Source organism: Saccopteryx bilineata, chromosome 1, assembly GCF_036850765.1.
Source record: "Saccopteryx bilineata isolate mSacBil1 chromosome 1, mSacBil1_pri_phased_curated, whole genome shotgun sequence".
NCBI classification, from domain to species: Eukaryota; Metazoa; Chordata; class Mammalia; order Chiroptera; family Emballonuridae; genus Saccopteryx; species Saccopteryx bilineata.
Window position 1 is genome coordinate 372,652,070 of NC_089490.1, and position 20,463 is coordinate 372,672,532.

A 20,463-nucleotide genomic window follows, 5' to 3' on the forward strand; every position below is an offset into this window, starting at 1 on the left:
GAATGTGGAACCCTTACAGTAGAATCTTGGTGAGCAGCCAACGTGCTTAAAGAGCAGTCTCCCAGCCCCCACTCCTGCTGTGTTGACTCCCCAGACTCTAAAATATTCATTTTTAACAAATTCCTAGGTATTTCTTAAAGCACACCAAAATCTAATAACCTCCTACCTAAAAGATACTTGAAAGACAAGCTGTTGGCCAAATGAAATCACATGTCTGATATCAAGATTGATGACTTATATTTTCTATCCTGATAGCCAATCCATATAAACTGAGGCTTGTGCTTAATTCTTCTATCCTGGTAAACAAATAAAATTCCCCTCATGATTCTCACTCTATACCAGGGGTCCCCAAACTTTTTACACAGGGGGCCAGTTCACTGTCCCTCAGACCGTTGGAGGGCCAGACTATAAAAAAACTCTGAACAAATCCCTATGCACACTGCACATATCTTATTTTAAAGTAAAAAAACAAAACGGGAACAAATACAATATTTAAAATAAAGAACAAGTAAATTTAAATCAACAAACTGACCAGTATTTCAATGGGAACTATGCTCCTCTCACTGACCACCAATGAAAGAGGTGCCCCTTCTAGAAGTGCGGCGGGGCCGGATAAATGGCCTCAGGGGGCCGCATGTGGCCTGCGGGCCGTAGTTTGGGGACCCCTGCTCTATACTGCAGGAGTAATGTTTAGTCATGAAGCTTATCTGATCTGGCAGACTGCAGAGCTACCTGAACTAAAGCGGTGTCTGAAGTATTGCAGCTAGTTGAAATAAAGGAGCAAAAAGCATTGTGTTTCTTTCTCCTGGACCTTCTTGACTCAGTCAAGTGACATCAAAACGGAAGCTTTTGACATTTAAAATAAAAAGCATAATTTCCCTCTGCCAGTGTTTGACTAAGTGGAAGATTCTTTTCACTTGTGATTGTTTTTGAATTGATCACGGTGTAATAAAGTAATGCTAGAAATCTCCATAAACCCACAGTTATACAGTCATGCCAGGCTGATTTTAAGAGCAGTAATATGTAAAATGGAAATACCATGGGCAAAAATACAAAATATATAGGAGTTGGAATCCACGCTTTACTATTTAATGGCACCATAGCTTCGGGTAAATTCCTCAATTTCTTGGAGCCTGTTTTTTTTGTGTATGAAAAGATGAGATGACTCTCTCTTCTTAGAATTTTTATGAGGCTTAGAAATAATGGGCATCAAATACAAAAAACAGAGAAGACGAACTCAGAACATCACTATCTTTATAATTATTTGATGCCATTAAACTGGAAATAAACATTTCCAGGTAAGAGGTAGGTAACAATCTGGAAGAACAATTAAAAAGTTTTACACAGAGATTATAGTTTAAGTAAGAACTATAAAAGTGTCTACAAGAGCCTGCCAAGCTATGCAGTTTAAATGTCAAAGTGTCTAGAGCTGTCTGCACCCAGTGACCTGATTTGTGTGAAAAGAGAATGTACAGGTTTTGTGTAAAGAAATCAGCATGCTGTATCTTTATGTGAACTAAGCAGCAAGGATATTTTGCATTTTGTAGATCTTCAAATATTAAAAACATTATTATTCATATGGAACAAAATCTTTTATCCAGGCGACGTGATTACTTTTGATAACTGGCGCTTACTTCATGGCCGATGTAGCTACGAAGCAGGAACTGAGATATCCCGCCACCTAGAAGGAGCTTATGCCGATTGGGATGTGGTAATGTCAAGGCTTCGCATCTTAAGGCAGAGTGTCCAGAATAGAAACTGAATCTTCCATCTGTAATTTCAGTAAGATTCCAATGAGGGTATATGGTAAGGCATGGTAAGGATTTTGCCGTCACAGACCACAATCCATGTCATTTACGTATTAACTTCTTTAACATTGAATGTGTCACCTTTCTCATAAGAGGTTGCTTTTCTTTGTAATCATCTCTAATGCCAACTCTTTAGATGTTCATAGCAGGGTTCTCTCTTCCAAACAAAGCATTCCTTCTGTTCTAGCACATGTATGATCTAATTTCTTTTACCCATATATGAGTTTCCAGAGTGCCTACAAATAGTGTTGTATCAAATAAAGCCTTTCTCCAAATAACACCTATTTTAAAGAAAGGTTTTGTTTCAAATAAAGCTTTTGTTTCAAATAAAACTTATCTCATAAAAAAAAACATGTTTTCGCTTCATTGTCTATAGGGTCTCATTTTTCATGACTGCACATGACTGTCTTTAGCATGCCTGAGAAAAGGTTCCATATTTTCAGAGATTTATTTTATTCACTTTTGTAAAAGAATTCTATTACCCAAATTTCCAGACCTCATGGATCTGGTGATCTCAACATTTCCTTCAAACGTAAATTATGACACCAAAACCCAATAGAGATTTGTTCTAAGAGGCACCATTCAATACCTAGAAACAAACCCTTTTCTGGAGTGACCCTAGCCCCACCAATTCACAGCATCTAAACCCCAAGTACTTGCCAAGCTAAAGTGACTTATTATACTTTCTTATTCATTCAGCAGATATTTATCACACCTGGCATATGTCAGGTACTCTGCTAGACCAAGGACACAGAATGACTTCAGATGTGCCTGCTTATAGTCTGGTAGGGAAACAGATAAGGATATAGATAATAAGTTATATCAACAGAAGAGTTCATAGGAAAACAGCCAAGCCAGACTGGGGAGGATACTGAAAACTTCAACTGAGTTGAATAAAGGTTTATAATAATAGTTTTCCCGGAAAAGATGAAAAAATGGCTTTCCAAATCAAAGGGTAGAAGAGGCACAGAGAATTGAGTTAACACAGCACAAGTGTTGACACACAAGTGAGAGAGTAGACTTTAAGTGGCATAAATTCTGGAACTGGATACCTAGGTTCAAGTCATAATAACGACAATCAGTTAACTATCTGTCTTTGGATAAATTACCTGTCCCCTTAAGCCTCAGTTTTTCTATCTGTAAATGAGACTGATAACCATTCTTATCTCATTAAACTTTATGAGAATTAGATGAAAACTTTATGTAAAGCATTGTTGACGTAAACTTCTCAAATAACAAGAGTCACTGTGATGTTTTTGTTTGTGTGTTTCTTTTCATCACAACTTCCCAGGCCCATTCCCTGAACATAATGATTCAATGGATCTGGAAGAGGAATCAGGAATTGTATTTTTAGCAAGCTTCCCAGATAATATATGTCATCAGAGAACTTTAAAAAATATTAATTTAAAGCCTTTTGTGTTGTTCTCAACTTAGGGTAAGTGCTCAATAGATGTTAATATTATTAGCTGTAACAACAGAGGTTGCAGAGTGAGAGAGTGGATTAGGGTAAGCTGAGATACACAAAGCTGGAGACAGAGGTGGGAGCCAAGTCGTGAAATGTTGAAATGCGTGTTGCACTAAAGAGTTGATATTTAATCTTGAAAGCAATGAGGAGCCATTTAAAAGTTTTCAAGCAAGAAAGCGCCTTGATCAGATATTCATTTTTAAAAGATCCATCTGGCTACATTATTGTGGAGGGAATTATAAATGAGAAAGACTAGAGGCCATAAATCCACTTATGAGGTTATAAATCTACTGCAGAAAGCCAGGTAAAGAATCAAGAAGATTGAATTTAGAATGCTGGGAGAGGGAATGGAGAGATATTTTGAAGGCTAAATCTGGAAGACTTGATGCCCCTTTGCACGTGAAGAAGAGAGATGTCTAGGATGTTTCCCAGGTTCCTAGTTAGGAAAAATTAACGGTGATTCCATGCCCAAGGAAAGAAACCACAATAGCAGATGCAAGCTTGTGGGCAACAAAACGAGTCCAGTTTTGAATAGACTGAACTTGCATTGCCTCTGAGCTATTTCATTTGGCAGTTGGATATATATACACTCCAGGACAAAGACCTGGATTAGAGATGTCTAGTTGGAAAGTGTGTAGATGGATGAAATCATTAATTGCTTTCCTGGAGACACTTTCTGATTGTGACCAAGGTTATAAGCTTCATGGTATGATGATAAGCTAATTATATTGGCCTATTTTGTGGAATCAGTTACACTCTATACATAAAGAATCAGCAGTGGCTTGCATTCAAAATCAGCTAGACTTCTCACACATTGTATAATATTTTGTCATTAGAAGACAGCATCCGAAGCCAGCACCCCATGGACTGACTATTTCCTTCTCTGTTGAAAATGATTTCTGCCCTGGAAAGGAATGACAGAGGGATTGGATACAGTTGCAACAGTTTCTGGAGTGTTGTATAGTACATGACATATTATGGGCTATGACAGCTGGTGGGGACTAAACACGATTAGGTTTCCTGGATATAATAGTCTAAAGATTTGACTTTCTCCTAAACTCATAATAGATCTGATGTAACTTGGATTAGAATTTACCCCTATTTGGCAGTGTGGACTCACTGTCTGTTCCATTTCTCTGATTTGCTTTGGAGCATTTTAACTTCTTGGCTGTTTAATTGGAAGAACTCCACAGGTCACCAGAATGACATGTCACAAGTTATCTTCATTGGTCTCTATTTCTCCCCTTGGCTGACCAGTTTAACAGTGAGTAAATAAATATCTGTTAGGTAGGTAGAGTGACGTTATGCAACAGATGGAATTCTATGGAAAAACTGAAAGACCCTGAGGGCCATTGTTCTGCCCAGGAATTTAAACTAAGAGACAGGAGACATTTTATAAATAAAAATACCCCTTTCTGTCATCCTCAAAAATATATATATCATTTTAAGGGTAAATTTGAACTGTAAGCTCTTGCAATAAAAAATGTGATTGGGTTGGACTAAATGGCTTATAGAGCATACCTCTGGGTCTCCGCATATATTTTTCCAGCTGCCTGGAAAACTCCTTCTCTTCCTTCAATATTCAGCTTAAGTTTCATCTCCCCTGTGAATCCTTCCCTGGTACTCCCAGGCTTAAGCACCCTTTCCTCAGGCTTCCCATGAGCCTTACATATGCATTTTTATATTTATCCATTCATTCTAGCAATTCCCATGCATACCTGCCATGTGCCAGACACTGTTCAGGACTCCGGAGTGGGAGGCAGACTTGAGGGACTTCGTAACACTAATGGTCTGGTAGGAATATCGGGCACGGATAGAATGATCACAGCAATAAATTGCTAACTGTGGTAAATTTAACCATTGAAAAGTCCAAGAAGCTGCAAGATCACCAAATAAGAAGACAGGACTAATCTCGGGCTAGTGGGGCTCAGAGAAGTGACTTTTGAGTTGTTTGATGAGGGGTGATATACGATAATGTTATTTTTGGCTTCCATTAACAGAAACTCTGAATCTAACAATAGGGAAATCTTTTCTCTTGCAAAACAAAGTCCAGAATACAGGCCATCTCCTCACATTGTATGTCCCCAGTGCCACATCCCCATAGGGTTCTTGGGTCTGTCTTCCTTTATGTAAGTGCTTTATTCTCAAACTGATAAAACAGATAAAATAAAGACTTACCTTTCTTGTGTCTCTCTTAAAAACAGAGAAACCTTCTTTTAAACCCTTGCTATGGCTTTCTCTAACGCCTCCTCCACCAGCATTGTGTCAAATACACTCTTATAAACAAATTATGGTTATAGGAAACGGAATTTGTGTGCTTAACTTAGAGGAGTCAGGATACAGCCCTCAAGCTAAGGAGGTAGTCTTTATCCTTTAGCAAGAAACCTTCGGTTTGCAGACCATCAATGTAAGGAGCTTCAAAGTCTTCACTCCATCCCGAGAACAAGTAAAACACTGAACAAACTGCAAAGTCAGTAACTCTTCTCAGATTCATCAGTCAAGTGAGCTCTCAGGGCAAACCGCCAACCCCAAAACTCTAGAGACAAACAGGCAAACACAGAGAATCACAACTTCCCAGAGCAGAAATCTCCATAGGAACCAGCACCAGGTAGGGGAACCTGATCAGTAACTGACAAATCGCTAATGGCTCAGTGTGGATGAGCCTAAAAGATTAAAAGTCCAGGGGACCTGTTTCAGGGAGGCCTTCACATTTTTGTGTTTTATCTCCAGGAGCTCTAACAGGTCCTCATAGTGAATATCAGAGGAAAATCTCCTGCGTTTCCAGCAAGGGAAGGGGAAGAGAGACCATTTGAAATGCGCCAGATTATTCTGTTTTTATTAAGGCCTGTTCCCAGCAGAAACTATTTTATCAGAGGCTATCCTGCCTGGAAGTAGAAAAATACCCAACACCAGACCCCTCCAGCCACCCTTTCTCACCTAAGGGGGTGAAACTGAGATATTCTGGGCAAGTTCACAGCCCAGAGACACAGGTTCACTGAAAGACTGAGACTTCATCATAGCACCAGAGAATACTCCCCCTCCCTCCCACATCTTACCACTACATCATTAAAGACCTATTTACCTAATGCAACATGCCCACATTTTAACAAAGAAATTACAAGGCATACTAGAAGACAAAAAACAGTTTGAAGGGCCTGAACTAGCTTCAGAACCAGCCAGATAAGGCAGGTATGTTGGAATTATCAGACCAATAAATTTAAAGAATGATAATAATAACTTTTTTATAAAAACTGTGATTCAGCCCTGGACGGTTGGCTCAGCAGTAGAAAGTCAGCTTGGCGTGTGGAAGTCCTGGGTTTGATTCCCGGCCAGGGCACACAGGAGAAGCGCCCATCTGCTTTTCCACCCCTCCCCCTCTCTTTCTTCTCTGTCTCTCTCTTCCCCTCCTGCAGCCAAGGCTCCATTGGAGCAAAGTTGGCCTGGGCGCTGAGGATGGCTCCATGGCCTCTGCCTCAGGTGCTAGAATGGCTCTGGCTGCAAAAGAGCAATGCCCCAGATGGGCAGAGCATCGCCCCCTGGTGGGCATGCCAGGTGGATCCCGGTCAGGTGCATGTGGGAGTCTGTCTGACTGCCTCCCTATTTCTAACTTTGGAAAAACACATACACATACACACACACACACACACACACACACGCAAAGAAAAACTCCACTGCGATTCATAGCTAAGGGCTTTAATGAAAAAAGTAGACAACATGCAAGAACAGCTGGATAATATGAGCAGAGAGATGAGAATTCTAAGAAAGAATCAAAAATAAATTCAAGAGATCAAAAACACTATAACAGAAATAAATAATGTCTCTGATGGGCTCATTGGTAGAGTGAATATAGCTAAGGAAAGAATTTCTGAGCTTGAGAAAATAAAAATAGAAATTTCCAAGATTGTAAAATGAAAAGAAAAAAGACAAAAAATACAGAACGCAATATACAAGAAATTGAATTTTGGAGCATCAGGGATAAACTTTTTAATTTTTTAATTGTTATATATTTTATATTTATGACTTTCTATTTATATTAAGTGATAGTTTGGTTTCCATTGGTGCTACTGATATAAAGATTTTTTCCACATTAAACTTAAATAACTGTTGAAAGAAAAACGTTTCTACAGTACAGGTGATACTATTTTGAAGGTGGTACTCTGAAGTTTAGAAAATGCTTATCCTTTTATGAACAAGCAAACAGAATGAGAGAGGAGAGGTTACTTCCCATGGCCATGTAGAGTGAGTGACAGAGCCAAAATGCAAACATGAGTTTTAGTTTTCAGTACAGTTCTCTTTGTTTCTACTTTTCCACACTGTGAGGATTCTAATTTCGTGCAGAATTATGTGTGACTCCCAGCTGCTTCCAAATTTCTGACCAATGGCTTTACTTTGATTTCCCTGTAAAGAGATCCCAGAATTGATTCAGGGAAAAAGAAAAGGGCACAAAAATCCTTTGGATGTCTAATAAACATAAAAATCTAAATCAGTGCAAAAGTTCTCAAATCACTGGGGAACAATTTTTCTTTCATTTTCTGTTGCATGAGGTTTTAGAACTGTTTCAGTATATTTCTGCATCGCTGATTCCCAATCTGAAATCTGTTTTTTGGTGCATGCTCTAGTTTTTATGCAATTTTAATTTTTTTGTTATAGTTAATGGGATGCATGGGTTTTTAAATTGGAGTTAAAGGGCAACGACTCTTGGATTGAACATAACCACAAGGCAAATAATGTTTTACAAACATCACTTTTACATAATTGTAGTTGTTTCTAAATGTAAAAAATTATTATCTGATAAAAAAAACACCCTCTTGTATTGTTTTAAGATTGAATCATGGCTTCTTTGAGTAGGCGTAAATGTAAGAATAGTCCTGACAACTTCTGTTATATATGTGGCTGTTACACACTTTAACATCAAAGGTGCAATATTTCATCATTTGTGACATGTGCATATATTGCCTATTTTCAAGTTCCCCTTGGTGATCAAGACAAGAATTGGGCTCCTCATATTGTGTGTGTGAGGAAATGCTTCGTGACTGGACAAAAGGAAAACGCAAAGGAATGCCTTTTGGTATTCCCATGGTTTAGCATGAACCTCAGGACCACAGCAGTGACTGTAATTTCTGTCTGATCCATACAAAGGGCATCGGCAAGAAAAAATGGAATATGATCACATATCCTAATATTCCTTCAGCTATACGACCTATCCTACACTCTGAGACACTCCCGGTTCCAGTTTTCAATGGTTTTATTTCTTCTAAGGACAAAGAAAGTGAACATGGTGATCAAGTGTATTTTGATAAGGTGCATGAGGAAATGGTTGTAGAATCTGAAGGGTCTTCTTCTGATGCCAAGCAGTCATTAACCCCTCAGCAGTTTAGCCAACTCAAATTGAATGACTTAGTAGGAATGACATAAAAATTGTCCTTGATTTTCTGAAGTATGAGAAGCATAACTGGATCATTTGTGTGGATCTTAAAATGGTAAATTTCCTGCTAGGACAACAGAGAGGTTTCAGGAAGTATCCTTGCTTTCTGTGTTTGTGGGACAGCCGAGCTCGGGAGAAACACTGGACACAGAAGGAGTGGCCAAAACGTGAAGCTCTAGAAATAGGGATGCAAAATATTGTGAATGAACCTGTAGTTTATCGAAATAGGATCATTTTCCCCCACTTCACATCAAACTTGGCTTAATGAAGCAGTTTGTTCAGGCTTTGAATAGAGAAAGTGAATGCTTTCAACATATTATTTCTGATTTTCCTGCCCTGTCTTTTGAGAAGATAAAAGCAGGTGAATTCGGCCCTGGCCGGTTGGCTCAACGGTAGAGCGTCGGCCTGGCGTGCGGGGGACCCGGGTTCGATTCCCGGCCAGGGCACATGGGAGAGGCGCCCATTTGCTTCTCCACTCCCACCCCCTCCTTCCTCTCTGTCTCTCTCTTCCCCTCCTGCAGCCTAGGTTCCATTGGAGCAGAGATGGCCCGGGCGCTGGGGATGGCTCCTTGGCCTCTGCCCCAGGCGCTGGAGTGGCTCTGGTCGCGGCAGAGCGACGCCCCAGAGGGGCAGAGCATCGCCCCCTGGTGGGCAGAGCGTCACACCTGGTGGGCGTGCCAGGTGGATCCCGGTCGGGCTCATGCGGGAGTCTGTCTGACTGTCTCTCCCCGTTTCCAGCTTCAGAAAAATACAAAAAAAAAAAAAAAAAAAAAAAAAAGCAGGTGAATTCGATGGACCTCAAATTCAAACCCTCATATGTGACAAAGAATTTGCCAGGAAGATGAATAAGGAGGAGAAAGCAGCATGGCAGTCTTTCGTGGCAGTTACAAAGAACTTCCTTGGCAACAAAAAAGCAGAAAATTATTAACTTCTGGTTCAAAGGATGCTGTTGGCTTTCTGCGACATTGGATGGAACATGAGCATTAAGATTCACTTCCTGAACAGTCACCTTGATAAGTTTCCCAAAAATCTTGGAGCTGTTAGTGGTGAGCAAACTACTGCTGGAGCATCAAACGAGATTGTCTTCAACAAGTACAGAAACTCAAGAGCTACAAACATAAATTTTTGCCTGAATAGAATGTAAATGTTTTGTGCAAATTTTATGATTAAAATAAGTGTTTTAATATGTTCTATTTATACAAATTCTGATGCAATATCTTTTATTGTATTAGTAAATTTACTGCATTATATAAATTATTATATTTTTCACAAAGATGATGCCCAAGAAGACATTCTACTTCATTATGTTAAACTAAATGTTGAAAATTTTACAATAAGATGAAAACCTAAAATCTTGAATTGCAAAAGAAACTGTAACTTACAGAGAAAAACTAATGTCAGATTTGAGATCAGCATACTCAAATTAGGTAAGAACAAGTGTTTTTGTGGATGCAACAAAAATTTTGTTCCCCAGTGTTATAGAATGAGTAAAGGTAACTGGGTATTTTGTTTTTAAAAGTTAACTTTAATACACCGTCATTTGGATTCAGCAGGCCTACATCTAGGAATCTTGATATTTCACAAGCATCCCAGGGATGTGGCTATAGGTGGTCCATGGACCACACTTTAAGAAACAGTTTTCTGATCACATGGTCTAAAAGGAACATTCCAGTCTAGTTAAAAGGCCTCTGGGACTTTTAATAGCCACACGTTGTCTGCATTTGCTTCCCGCTCCTTGCTCAAGGCTTTCCTTGTCTTCCTTTGTACACCAGTAATGAAAAAAGATGGAAGAGAAGGTCCTACGCTGCTCTATGTTATTAGGGACCAACGGCTAGATCCATCTGTCCTTCCCTTCCTCAGTCTCTTGCCCACTACACACTCTCCTTATAAACTGAACTTTTCCTTGAAAGTACTTATCATAACTGTAATCAAAGAGTTTTCTGCATAATTAATTTTCCATGTTTTTTCCTCCTGAGCATTGTGATATTCATAGTACACAGCACATAAGGGATCCAGGGGACACTCAATGAATTGTTTGCTGAATCCACAAGCAAAGTATCACTTTTGGGTACAGATTTTTTTTTCTTCTGAAAATGATCCAAATTTTATACTTGGTTGGTAGAAGAAAGGAATTTTTTCTCTCTTCCTTTTATTTTTGGAGAAAGTGGCACATTCAAAGGTCATCCCATGATGTGGTCAAGAAAGATGCTAGTTATAAATGCTCTCAAGTTGCTGAAATCAATATAATGAGAAAATGTTTACAATAAGTGCAAAAAGGCTTCTTTTGGCTTATTTATGCATAATGTAAGCAGTGGGCCTGAGCTAAACTTTACATTCTCTGGAAGACATATGGAAAATATCAGTCAATGATGTCTGATGAACCCAAGTATTGTTATGGTTTTTCTCCAAGAAGTCTCTGAGTGCCGACCCAGCTGCTTAATGTTCATTACATATTTAAAGACATAAATCACAAGGTTTCCCTTTTACCACATTCATGCAGAATTACAGATCTTACTGCCCGAGTTGTTTTGGGTTAAGTCATACACAAAGAGACTTACTTCTTTAACTGGTGATGGGAAAGCAGGGTACAGAAGACACAATGCACATAGATAGGCAGTTTTATGTTAAAACATAAATTACAGCATTTCCTTTTTAATACACTCGGGCATAACTGCAGTCCTAGTTGTTTTGAGTTAAACCAAACATAGAGAGACTTAATTCTTGGACCAGGGGCAGGGCAGATCCAGATGGGAAAAGGATGAAATGAATATAAACATGCACATGAAAAGAAAACTTCTTTAGTGGTTTCTGTTTTTCCCCTGTACATTAGCTTTCAAATTTTAGGCAGCATCTTTGAAATATTGGATTCAACCAGAATTAAAATGAAACGCTCGTGAAAGCTAGCATTTAATATGATCTCTGGAAAAGCCCCCCTCTTTCTATTTTCTTTTTTTTTTTTTTTTTTTTTTTTTTGGGAAACAACTGAAAGCATTTGGTTCCTGTTTCTCAGGAACCAAAGAATCTCAAGTTTGAAGAGGCCCACAGCTGACGTTATCACCAAGCTGTTCTCCGCTAGAACTATCTGCTGAGCAAACTGAACTAGGGTCCAAGTGGGAAACCTCTTAAGTAAGACAATCTAGGATGTCATTTGCTTTCCCTTAGCAACAACCACTAATTACGTAGCATTTAAATCAATTTTTTAGAAAACAATCTGGTACTTAAAAAGAAAAGAAAAGGTACAATTTATTTATCTAATAGACTAACCAAACCAGATGACACATCAAATGCTGATACTTGGCAATTTTTACCATTAACATTTTGGCGCACACACACACAAAAGGTGGTTCAGCAAGTATTTCTGATTGAAATAGTGAGTTGTAACGGCATTGCGGACCCTGGAAATGTGTCTCATCCTTGGTACAGAATTGTCCACCCCTCCCCTGCCCCTTTCTCACTCTCTCTTTCTCTCTCTTCCCCTCCTGCAGCCATGGCTTAAATGGTTAGAGCAAGTTGGCCCCAGGCACTGAGGATGCCTCCATGACCTCACCTCAGGTGCTAAAATAGCTTGGTTGCTATGATTTTTATTTTCTAACTTTTGGGTTTTCAGTGCAGGTTATACATGCAGTCTCCTAGGTTCATTGTGAAGATCTTATTCTTTAAAAAATTTAAGCTATGTATCCATCTATAATTTTAATTTATTCTTTTGTAGATGGTATAAGATCAGGACAGGCAGGTTTCTATTTTTATTTTTCCAGAAGGAGTACCAGTTTTGTCACCATCATTTAGTAAATAATTCATCCTTTTACTTTGGAATTGAACTACTATTTTTGTTATATAATAAATTATTTTACACAGTAGGTTTTATTTCTGAATTCTCTATTCCATTTCACTGATCTGTTTGGCTATTTCAGTACCTGTATCATAATGAATAGATTCAAGTGACTTTGCTATGAACCTCTTGAATGATTAGGTAGTCGCTTCTCTGGTGTGCCCTGGCCAGGAATCAAATCTGGGACATCCACATGCCAGACCAATGCTCTACTGCTAAGCCAACCCGTCAGGGCTAAAAGATGTTTTTAATCCAACAATATGTTTTTCATCAAAGACACTTGAAAAAACACAGAAAAATAAAAACTATAAGAAAAATATATGAGACAAAACAAAATGGGCAGCACTTTCAAAATAGTTTTAAGACAAAAAAAATCACAGTACACAAAGAGGAAGATTTTACTATACTATACTATATTAGAGAACACCATGGATCACCATGTTTCCTTCAGGAGAAAGTCATTCCTTATCCTAATTACCAAAAGCACTGGCTGCTGACCTCTCACAGCTGAGTGGCATTATCCACTAAAAGGAACTAAAAACTCTAGAAATAGTGGTTGATTTCAAAGCCATCCAAAGATGGTGATTTCAGATAAATGGAGAAAATACAGCTTAAGCTAGAATATTTTGTGCCACAAAGAAAATGTGCTTTAGTGCCCTGGCCGGTTGGCTCTGCAGTAGAGCGTTGGCCTGGTGTGCAGGGGACCCGGGTTCGATTCCCGGCCAGGGCACATAGGAGAAGCGCCCATTTGCTTCTCCACCCCCACCCCCTCCTTCCTCTCTGTCTCTCTCTTCCCCTCCCGCAGCCAAGGCTCCATTGGAGCAAAGATGGCCCGGGCGCTGGGGATGGCTCCTTGGCCTCTGCCCCAGGCGCTAGAGTGGCTCTGGTTGCGGCAGAGCGACGCCCCGGAGGGGCAGAGCATCGCCCCCTGGTGGGCAGAGCGTCGCCCCTGGTGGGCATGCCGGGTGGATCCCAGTCAGGCGCATGCGGAAGTCTGTCTGACTGTCTCTCCCCGTTTCCAGCTTCAGAAAAAAAAAAGAAAAAAGAAAGAAAATGTGCTTTAGCCTGACCAGGCAGTGGCACAGTGAATGGAGTGTCAGATTGGGATGCAGAAGACCCAAGTTTGAAACCCCGAGGTGGCTGACTTGAGCACAGGCTCAGCACCTCAAGCACGAGGTCACTGGCTTGAGCGTGGGATCATAGACATAAAACTCCATGGTTGCTGGCTTGAGCTCAAAGGTCACTGGCTTGAAACCTAAGGTCTCTGGCTTGAGAGCAAGGTTACTGGCTTGAGCAAGGGGTCACTCGCTCTGCTGTAGCCCCACCCCCAGTCAAAGCACATATGAAAAAGCAATCAGTGAACAACTAAGGTACCACAACGAAGAATTGATGCTTCTCATCTCTCTCTATTCCTGTCTTTCTGTCCCTATCTGTCCCTCTCCCTGACTCTCTTTCTGTCTCTGTCAAAAAAAAAAAAGAAAAGAGAAAAAGAAAATGTGCTTTAAAAATCATAATTCACATCAAAAGGACACAAAAGTCTGAGTGGGTTCTACTGACCAAATATGGGCAATTTGAGCATCAAATAGATGACTATGGCAACAGTTTGCATAAAGGGTAATTCTTGAGTCCATACTAATATAAATGAACTGATGGAGGTAAATGTAAAGCTCTACCTTTCATCAGAATGCCAAGTAATAATGGAGATGGAATAATGGAATTAGAAAGTCACCATAATAGTAATAACTGGTACAGATAAAAATCATCAATGAATATTGAAACTGGTCAGTAAAAGTTTGTTGAGGAACAGTATACTTACATAGTCTCAAAGTAGTTCACTATAAAATGCTTATTAATTTTATTAATATAATTACTTATTTACTAATGTAAAATACTTAGAAGTGGACTTCAATCTAGGAAAATCATATAGATACTATCTTAACTAAATGATAAAAAAACAATATCAATAGTGATAGTTCAAACAGACACCATGTACTTTCTTATATGAAAACAGCATCACTTTGCACTATTCTTGTCAAAGGGAAAAAAGTGCATAACATTTACCTAAACATGAGAAAAATATCAGATAACCCAAATTGAAGGACGTTCTACAAAGTAATTTGCCTGCACTTCTCAAAAATGTCAAAGTCATGACAGGGAAAAAATGAGTAAGCCTTCCAGATTGAAGGAGACTAAAAAAAAAAAAAATGACAGCTAAATACAACAGGTGATTCTAGGTTGGATCTTGGAGAAAAAGGAAAGAATATTGTTTGCAAAGACATTACAGGAGTAATTAAAAAATTTTAAATGTGTGGTCCACATTAAAATGGTAGTATTATATTGTATCAATATTATTTGGTTCTAATAATTGTCTGATGATTTTATAGTAGAGGGACCTTGAAGTATTTAAAAGAATAATAAGGTCTCATATCTTCGATTCATTCTCTAATGTTAGAGAAATAATAATACAATAATAAAAATTATAAATGTAAGAGAAGGGAAAAATAAAAAGGTAAATATGGTAATGTTAACTTTTGGAAAATTTGAATTAATATGATACAGAAATTCTTTTTACTATTCTTGCAACTCTTCAATAAGTTTGAAAGGAAAAATGAAAGAAAAGAATTGTTAAAATGGAGATAATAATATCTATGTATAGATTTAAATATGTGTAAAGTGCTTAGTGCTGCGACCAAAATCTAGAAGATGCTTCATAGATGATAGCTATTAGACAGCCTGAAGCTCTCAAAATATGCCTATGCAGTGGTTCCAATAGGCTCTTAAAAAGTTTTCTAACAAGTTTTTATTTGGCTTTGAACTTAAAAGGTTATTGTAGTATGCAAACTACTTTAGTCATGGGAATCTTGCAGAGCTTCTTAATTACATAAAAAATATTTACTTACCTTTTTCCCAAGAATTTTAGTGAAAAGTAGGAATTCTACTCAGAGTCCCTTACATTACTATAGTAAATATTTCCAAATACCATCTCATTAGATAGTCATACTGACCCTGAGTAAAGTCAAAGTTATAACTCTCATTTTACAGATGAGTATCTGAACAAGAAAAGTCAAATGATTTACACGTAATAAGTAGTAGGACATACTCTCATTTTTTATTCTAAATCTAACATTTTTTTCTTCTACTTAAAATATTACTATATTGTTCAGCATGACAGACTCTTATATAACTCTAATAAATTAATTTCTCTGGGCCTGACTGGTGGTTCAGTGGGTAGAGTGTTGGCCAGCATATGGATGTCCTGGGTTCAATTTCTGGTCAGGGCACACAGAAGGTATATGCTTCTCTCTCCCTCCCTCTCCCCCTTCTCTCCATCTTCCCCTCCCACAACTGATTGGTTTGCATGGCTCCAGGTGCTGAGGATGGATCCGTTGGCCCAAGTGTCAGTGTGAGGCACTAAAAATAGCTCGGTACTCCAGCATCAGCCGAAAATGGGGTTGCTGGGTAGATCCCAATTGGGGTGCATGCAGGAGTCTGTCTCACTATCTCCCCCTCCACTCCCCTAACAAAAACATAAATAAATAAATAAAATAAACAAATTAATTTCTCTGAAATAAGTCAATTCTTGCCAAAACAAGATTGGCAATTCCAATTAGATAAGGTAATTTAAAAAAAAAAAAAAACAAACTTGGAATAGAGAGGAGTCAATAAATCTAGCAACATCTATGAATGATTTAGATGAAAAACAATGTTAACTTCACTAAAGCACATAAAAAGACCTAAACAATGTCTTTACATGGAAAAGCTCAATGTTATAAAAATGCTGGTTCTGTTCCAATTAATTAATTTATAATAAAATACAGTTAGAACCATAATTTCAACTGGATCATTTATGAACCATAACAAGCTAATTTGAAATTTACATAAAAGATAAAAGGCACACGAATAGCCAAGAACATAAGAGAAGAAAATTAAAGAGCCAAAAAACAAAGAACAAAGGACTTATTCCTAGCTTACTAAATGTCAAAGCAAACTGTGTTGTAGTAACAAAACATGGTACTGGCACAAGAATAAAAAACTCTTCCACGTATAAGATAGAGTCCAGCAACATGTATCTATAATGTTATTTTAATATAGTGATAGTTCATATCAATGAGGAAACGATGTTTTAATTTTCTAAACAGCACGGAAAACTATCTATCCTCCATTCTGAAAGCACTGGGTTTAGATCCCCCACACACACACACACTCATCTCACTCTACACACAGAAATAAACTCCAGGTGGATTGTGGTATTAAAATAAGTGCAGAAGATATGAGCCTATAATAAAAACTCTAAGAGAATATTTCATAACCATGGAGTAGAGAAGACCTCCCTAGGTCAGACACAAAACCTAGAAGATAAAGGAAAACTTGGAACTCTCAAGAAAGCAAAATGCATACAAGAAACATCAACGTAAAGACAAAAATCATATAGCAAACTGAAAGAATTTCCCAAATATTACACTAATGACGTTTTAGACAAAATAAAGAACTACAATTTTTTTTTTTTAAAAAAACCAACTGATTAAGAAATTGTAAAAAACACTTATGGAAGAAGGAACGTGATTAGCCAATAAATTTATGCAATGTGCTATCTCACTAGTAATTAGAAAATTATAAATTTTTTTAAAGTTAAGATATTTTTGTCTGGCTGAATGTAAGAAAATGTTTTAAAAGACTGACATGAAATCACGGGGCAGGGATAGGGACACAGGCACTCCGACCCAGAGGAGTCAGAAAGACAATGTTGGTGAGATGAGGGAGAACAAGAGAAATTCTAGATATGAGGAAATGTGGATAAAAATAATTACTCCTAAAGCAAGGCCAATATGAACTAGGGACAAAGACTCACCTTGAAGTCAAATCCAGAATTTTTCACTGTTACTTGAGACTTCCCATGGTATCGTGCACTGAAATGGTATTGTGTGACCTGAAGTAGCTAGAGAAGGCATGGGACCTACATGGGTTTGCACCCAAGGCAGGAGGAGATCTGGCTCCCCAGGTAAGAATCAAGGAATAGCAGAAAACAAAAATTGAATTACTTTATGATTACATCTATGATTTATGCTTAGTAACCATTATATATGTATGCATATAAATAATATATGTGCATGTGGTTCTTAAGGATTTTTTCCTAAATAGCAACAGTTTAATTCTGTGGCATTCAAGATCAACATAATGAATTGAAGGGAGAAAGGAAGAATGATTCTGAAGCTACAAAACCAGATCTTATTTCAACAACAAAAAAGGAAAGATTCCATCCCGCTTCTGTCCCAATTCTTACCCTCATCATTTCTTACCTGAACTGCTTAGAGTCATGTAGAATATGGCTCAGATCTTTACATTGGTTTCTTATTGGTTGCATGATCTTAGGCAAGTAATTTAGCTTTTCTGAGCCTATACCTCCTAATTTGTAAAATGATGCTAAGATGGTCAATAATCTAGATATTATTATGAAGATTAAATATTATGCAAGAAGCAAATGACTTTATCTTCAAAAACTAGCCCAGTGTCTTAATATTTATAATTAACACAAATTTTTTATTTTAATTTATGATTAATACAAATTTTTAATACTTATATTAATATGCTACATTTAATGATTAATACATGGTAGCTATTGATATTTTAAGAAATTCCTAACTAATAACCCTACCTTTAATCACCTGGTCTCACTATCACAAAATTATCTTTCCAAAACAAGAGAAAATAGACTCTGACCAGTTGGTTCAGTGGTAGAGTGTTGCCTGGTGTGTGGATGTTCCAGGTTTGACCATGTGCTTATCCACCCCTCCCCCTTCTACTTCTCTCTCTTTCTCTCTCTTTCTCTCCCACAACCACGGCTCGATTGGTTAGAGCACTCTAGGAGTGCTGAGGATGGCTCCGTGGAGCCTCCACATCAGGTGCTAAAAAATAGCTCAGTTGAGAGTATGGCCCCAAATGGGCAGAATATCAGCCCCAAATGGAGGTTGCCAGGTGGATCCCGGTCAGAGCTCATGCTGGAGTCTGTCTCTCTATCTCCCCTTCTCTCACTTGGAAAAGAAGAAAAAAATAATAAAAGAATATAATTTTCCTATTTTAAAATATTATGCTGGTTATTTATTACATAAAAAATGAAGTCCCAGCCTGACCAGGTGGTGGCGCAGTGGATAGAGCATCGGACTGGGATACGAAAGGACCCAGGTTCGAGACCCCGAGGTCGCCAGCTTGAGCGTGGGCTCATCTGGCTTGAGCAAAGAGCTCACCAGCTTGGACCCACGGTCGCTGGCTCCAGCAGGGGGTTACTCGGTCTGCTGAAGACCCACGGTCAAGGCACATGTGAGAAAGCAATCAATGAACAACTAAGAAGTCGCAACGCGCAATGAGAAACTGATGCTTTTCATCTCTCTCCATTCCTGTCTGTCCCTGTCTATCTCTGCCTCTGTAAAAAAAAAAAAAAAAAATTAAGTCCCAAATTCTGAATAGGTCATCCCAGCCACATTTTCTGCTTCTTCTCCTACCACCTTATGGCTTCTTCCCTCTACCAATAACAATTTCTAGTCTCCCAAATACATTATGCACTTTGGAACCTCTGAGTGCTCTGGAGCTGGTCCTTTCTATTCACCATCTAAAGCTCAGCTCGAACAACATCTCGTCCAAGAAGCTCTCCCATTTCCTTCCACACAGTGAAAGGTGGTCTTTGTTTATTGCTCCTCTGTATAATCCTCTGTTCAAAACTCCTTCACTCTGTGTTATATTTATCTAATATATGCAATCTCCCTTCCTTGGTGGAGCTATACCAAGAGAAAGAAACTAGCATATAGTGTGTACCGCCAACGTGTAAAGCCCTGGTTAGCATCCCACATTATATATTTCATATACAGTGTTACCTTGAGATACGAGTTTAATTCATTCTGTGACCGAGCTCGTGTCAGTCAACTCGTATATCAAACAAGTTTCTCCCATTTAAAGTAACTGACATAGATTTAATCTGTTCCAGCCCTGTGAAACATCCCCAAACCATCCTAAATTATGAAAAAGACATGTTTTCAATTAAGAAATACACATGTATACTTTACCAATGTATAACAAAATATATGAAATAAAAGAAAAAAGTGTTATTTAGTACTGTATTCTTACCTTGGAGACAGACGAGTGCGGCTAACAGAGGTGAATAACGAAGGAGGAGGGAGGGAGGAAGGGATGCAGGCACTGTAGACACGTAAACTAAAACTGCATTTTCTTAACCATAAATGTAAACTAAAACTGCATTTTCTTTACTTTAAACAAAACTAAAACTGCACTTTCTTTACTTAAAATGAAACCACAAAAACTTAATTGTAAAAAATGCTCTTTCTTAACTTTAAACTTAACCTAAGCTTAACATTACATATTTTTCATTTAATCATCACCTGGTTTTGCCTTTTTGGCTGTACTTTTGACACTTTCACTTGCAGGACATTTGAATAAAAATCTATCCAAAGAAGTTTGCTTTTGCCTGCCTTTTAAAGTGTTATGGAAATGTGACAAGCAACTGTCATTAAAAAGTTCTGAGGCACGACCAGTTGAAACTTTTTCTGGGTGTTTCTTTTCAATGAAACTTGAAAGCTCTTCCACATTGCCAGCATGTCTTTAATTTCACTTGTAGAAATCACTTCTTCCGACTCTACCTCCTCCTCCTCACTACTAATCTCTTGCAGAAGCTCCATATGTTGCATCATCTGTAGCTCCTCTAATTCCTCAGTTGAGAGTTCCTCCTCATGTTCCTCGACCAGCTCATTTACGTCACCCTCATCTACCTCCAGACCCATTGACTTTCCAAGGGACACAATCTCCTCCAACACTTCTACCTCGGTCTTGTCTCTGGTTCGAATCCTTCAAAGTCCCTGTCTGCAACATCAGGCCATAACTTTTTCATGCTGAGTTCAAGGTTCTTCTTGTAACCTCTTGCCATGCCAAG

At 38.4% G+C, this 20,463-nt stretch overlaps 1 protein-coding gene across 3 annotated transcripts in view; it reads left to right on the forward strand.

Moving 5' to 3' along the window:
* The window catches only part of BBOX1 (gamma-butyrobetaine hydroxylase 1), a 66,439-nt gene extending 64,280 nt beyond the window's left edge, over nucleotides 1–2,159 (forward strand). For all 3 annotated transcript variants that reach the window (XM_066253869.1, XM_066253868.1, XM_066253867.1), the window contains one exon: nucleotides 1,602–2,159. In XM_066253869.1, coding sequence (XP_066109966.1) covers nucleotides 1,602–1,762 — 161 coding nt within the window. In that variant the 3' untranslated portion in view covers nucleotides 1,763–2,159. The remainder of the gene's footprint in view (nucleotides 1–1,601) is intronic.
* Nucleotides 2,160–20,463: the final 18,304 nt, after the last annotated feature.